Raw genomic sequence first — 4,368 nt, 5'->3', positions numbered from 1 at the left:
TCTGAACCATCTCTCTATCAGTCACATTCCCTAACACTGGGCCTTTAATAAATAGTGAAAAACAGCCCTCTTGAGTACTTTAGTCTTCCTTGTTATAAAACCTGTTTTCCTCTAGATCATACTTATTGTTATCCTTCATTTAATCCATAGCCAAACATTCAGATAGGAATCTTCATTTTTCTCTACTTTCTCACTTTTTAATTAAACAGCTATAGTTTGGTTTCTATCTCTATAGGGCTTTCAAAACATCTTTCATAATAGCCACTTAGTTGTAAAATCCAATAAACCATTTATAATGCTTATCCTTTTAAAATTGTCTGGCGTTGATATTCTTTGACATTTTACTCCTTTGACTTGTAAGAAATCTACTCTTTGATAAATCTTCCCCAACTTATATTTCTTCTCATTTAATTATGTTGATTCCTCTTTCACACGGTATCAAAACATTGGCATTTCCTTGAATTCCAAACTTAATCCTCTAATCTTCTTTCCATAAACTAACTCTTGTGTCATGGCATAAAATGTACCTAGTAAACTAACCCCAAGATATCTCTTTAGTCTTCTCTTTTCCAGTTGCGCCACGTAGCCTGTTTTCTATTTTCAATAACCTTCACCTTTTACTTTTAGACCTATTTGCCTTGACTGTGCTATTCCCTTTTTCCAAAAAGATTTTCAACCATTCTGCCCTGTAAAATTACAAATTATTTTTTCCAAAATACTGTGAACATGTATAGGCTTCATAAAGCCTTCCACTCTCCACTAGGAATCATTCATTGATCTCTATTCAATTCTTTTCCCCACGGCTCTTTGGTCATATTTCTATTATAACAATTATCAGATAGTATTTTAAATTTTATAAAAGCCATTCTTCTATCCAAAATGAATTTTGAGTTTTTCAAATGTAAAATCCACATTGAGATTATTACAGCATAAAGGGAGCAGTACAGCGTAAGAGTTATAACCAGGGCATGGACTTTAGGATCCAAAAGGCATGATCTGAGTATCGGACATCCAACACTTCCTAGTGCGTGACCTTAGATAATAATAAAAATTATTATTAATATTATGCAATAGTCTAACTTTACATGTAAAATGCGTAAAGTGTTTAACACAGTGCTTGGCACAGATCTTTGCTAAGTTAGTTTTAGCTGTTATTATTTCTCCTCTCAAATTTACACAGGGTATTACTTATCAGCAATTATCAATAAATATTTGGTAAATGAATTAATAAATGAATGATAACAGAACATAATTCTTCTATGCTTTTTATACAGCTTAAGTGTTTGAGGAATGCGGTACTGTTGTCCCTAGATACCCATAGAGGATTGGTTCTAGAACCTCCCTTGGATACTAAAATCCTCGATGCTCGAGTACCTAATATAAGATGGTACAGTATTTGCATATAACCTACACACATCTTCCCATATACTTTAAATCATCTCTATATTACTTATGATACCTAAAAAAACGTAAATGTTATCTAAATAGTTGTTATGCTATATTACTTAGAGAATAGTGGTAAGAAAAAGTATGCATATGTTCAGTACAGACACAATTTTCTTTTTCGAATATTTTCGATCCACGGTTGGTTGAATCCATGAATGCGGAAACTACAGATACAGAGGGCTAACTGTGTATTTATTACCCTCACTGTCAGAATAGATTTTGGAGCACATAAAACCAAGTACAGACAAGATATCCATAAAGCCAAATGCAGATAGAGATAGAGACATAGGTACGCAGGAGTAGAAGGTGTTTCCTCTAAACCCCTCCAATTAACGTATATTTCCTGGCTGGGTTTATCAGGCCAATTATCATTTTAAAATCTTATGAATCTGATCATACTTGGTAAGAGTGAAAAGCAGACTGCTAACTGTGGGCTGCCCATGAGAGATTTTTATTCGGGTAACAAAGGGGCATTCTCTGGACAGGAAGTCATTGTGAGACCTATTCGTGTGGAGAAAGCAAGGTGGGCTTGCAATGCTGTATTTTGCCCAGAGAGTGAGACAGGAGCAGGACAAATGAAGACTGGGCCCCAGAGCAGGCATTACTGTTGTTCTAAAACTGAACTAAAGTGAGTATCTAGATCAATTTTTGGCCAAGATAACCCTGAATGTATTAATCCTGAAACATCAGTGAACATTTTGTTCCCTGTAGTCTTCCCTCCAGTCACAATGCCCGGGGTCACGCCCTTGTGACTTTTCACCTGAAGCGTTGCCAAAACTTTTCCTGGGAGGTGTCTGCAGCTGATCTCCACAGCTTTCTTCTACATGCCAACAAACACCACTTTCACAACCAAGCTCATTCAGCTCTAGCTTCTGCCTCAAATCTCTGCAACTCATTACGAACAAAATTGTACTGTTTGGGTAATAAAATATCTGAATTTCGATACAATTGTGCTTTAAAACCACTAGTCAGTACTCTGAGTCTCTCACCAGTATGGCTATTATTAGGTTCCAATCAGGGCTGCTGATTATGACATTAGGTATTAAGGAGGATGCCAGATATGCTCCGTCTCTAAAGCTCAAATGCACAATGGAGAAATAACTTCCATGGTTATGAATGCTGATAGTTACCCCAAAGGTGATCTTGGAAATTTCTCAGAGGAAATATGAATTTACTTTGCATGGAAATTCAAAACACCACAAATTGAATCAAGAATAAATGACTTAAACTATTAAGGAAAAAGGTTTTGGAAATGTTTTAGCATGTACTTATTTCATCTGTAAAGAAAGGCAGTTCTCAGTAAAATTTTGGGAAACAAAATAATGTAGCACTTCATCAGCGATTGAAATGGAAAGTCAGTTACTAAATAAAAATCGCCATTCTAAATATAGCATGCAGTAATATAGTCTTAAAACATCTGCTTCTGTACTTCTCTAAGCAAAAGCTACTATTCCAGTAAATGTATTTTTATTAGACAGTTCTATGAGCTTTTTCATTGCCTCTGTTATATTTCTAGACACTCTAGCAGTCTGTGGTGCACACACTTGTCGGTGAGCGAAGCAAAGGTTACGTGTGTATGACACAGATGAGCCCTGAGATTAAGTATACACTGTGAAATGCATGTGATGTTCATGATTTAAACCAATGAACTGTGGCCTGAAATGATGTCACATGAAGCGCAGCAGTAAGTGGAAGGTTAAACCTACTTGCATCTCGGCTCATTAAACGCAGTTAAAGTGCAAATCCCCTCATTCTGACAGTAGTGATCACAAGGGTTCTCTTTCTGGTCACAGCGCTGACTTTTAAACCCCACAGAGCATCTGCAGAATTTCAGTAAAATACAGCTAAATAAAGCGTCTGACTTTTTTTTTTTTTTGCCAAATATGTTTCAAATTTATTTTATACAGAGATAGCAACATTTGAATGAAAAGCTTCCCAGGTATGCTCACTTCTCTCTCAAACACACTCATCACATGCTACTCTGACAGGGTGGGAAAGGGGATACAGATGTGGATTATATGTGTACATTATCCTTTTGGTCAAACAGTGATGAAACAAAACTCAAAAGAGTGACCACATACGCTGAATGACTTTATTTCAAGTTGTCCGCTCTGGACAATCAGATAATTGAGAGGGAGAATATACAAAATTTCACATTTTCTTGGGAGTACTAAGAATATCCAGTATTTTTCCTAAGTGTTTAGAAACCCAGACTGAAGTTAATGTGTTCCAAAGGAGCCAGGATCTTAACAGGTTTACATAACACAACAGTCTAAGCCTGATACGAACATCAAATAGCATTATACATTTGGAAAGATAATACAAGTTCTCTTTTAAAAAGATGGCCATAAGTACCAAGGGGTCCATAAAAGATGATTATCTCTGGGCTTCACATATCTGAATAAGGTCAATAAAATTAGAACAATTTTCCCAGGCAATTCCAAGTTCAAAAGTCTATGAATGTCTGAAATGGTATGATGCTAAGAATTGAATGAGCTCTTACTCATGAAATCATTAGGAAATTGATGAAGGAGATTTTGTAGCACGTGAGCTAATGAGGGACAACACTTGATCAGAGATGTCAATGACACACTCATTTAAAATATATTACTCCAAGAAAGGCGATCAATAGAACAGGGATTCCATGTACACACAAAGTCCTATCATAACATGCCCACAAAGTTATAAAATACTCACAGGCACACAGGTACATTTGTCTCAGGGTCCAGCTGGCACGTGCCACCATTGTAACAGTAGCCATCACATAACTGACAGCTAGAGGCAATCTTTCCATTAGTGCAGCTGCAACAACAAAGAAAAATAATTCCATTGTTGCTGGCATCATTATTGTTGAAAGCTCATGCAAACTCTCTGCAGATGAGAATACTCATCATGTAGGAATAATGAAGTGGCTGGCTGAAA

At 36.3% G+C, this 4,368-nt stretch overlaps 1 protein-coding gene across 1 annotated transcript in view; it reads right to left on the bottom strand.

The window, feature by feature from the left end:
* The window catches only part of LRP1B (low density lipoprotein receptor-related protein 1B), a 542,706-nt gene that overhangs the window by 50,513 nt on the left and 487,825 nt on the right, over positions 1–4,368 (bottom strand). Inside the window, exon 42 of the mRNA XM_012650500.1 lies at positions 4,144–4,248. Within this exon, the coding sequence (XP_012505954.1) occupies positions 4,144–4,248 (105 nt within the window). The remainder of the gene's footprint in view (positions 1–4,143; positions 4,249–4,368) is intronic.

This window comes from Propithecus coquereli, unplaced genomic scaffold (genome assembly GCF_000956105.1).
Source record: "Propithecus coquereli isolate 6110/MARCELLA unplaced genomic scaffold, Pcoq_1.0 Scaffold33, whole genome shotgun sequence".
Taxonomy (NCBI): domain Eukaryota; kingdom Metazoa; phylum Chordata; class Mammalia; order Primates; family Indriidae; genus Propithecus; species Propithecus coquereli.
This window is presented reverse-complemented; position numbering and strand designations above follow the sequence as displayed.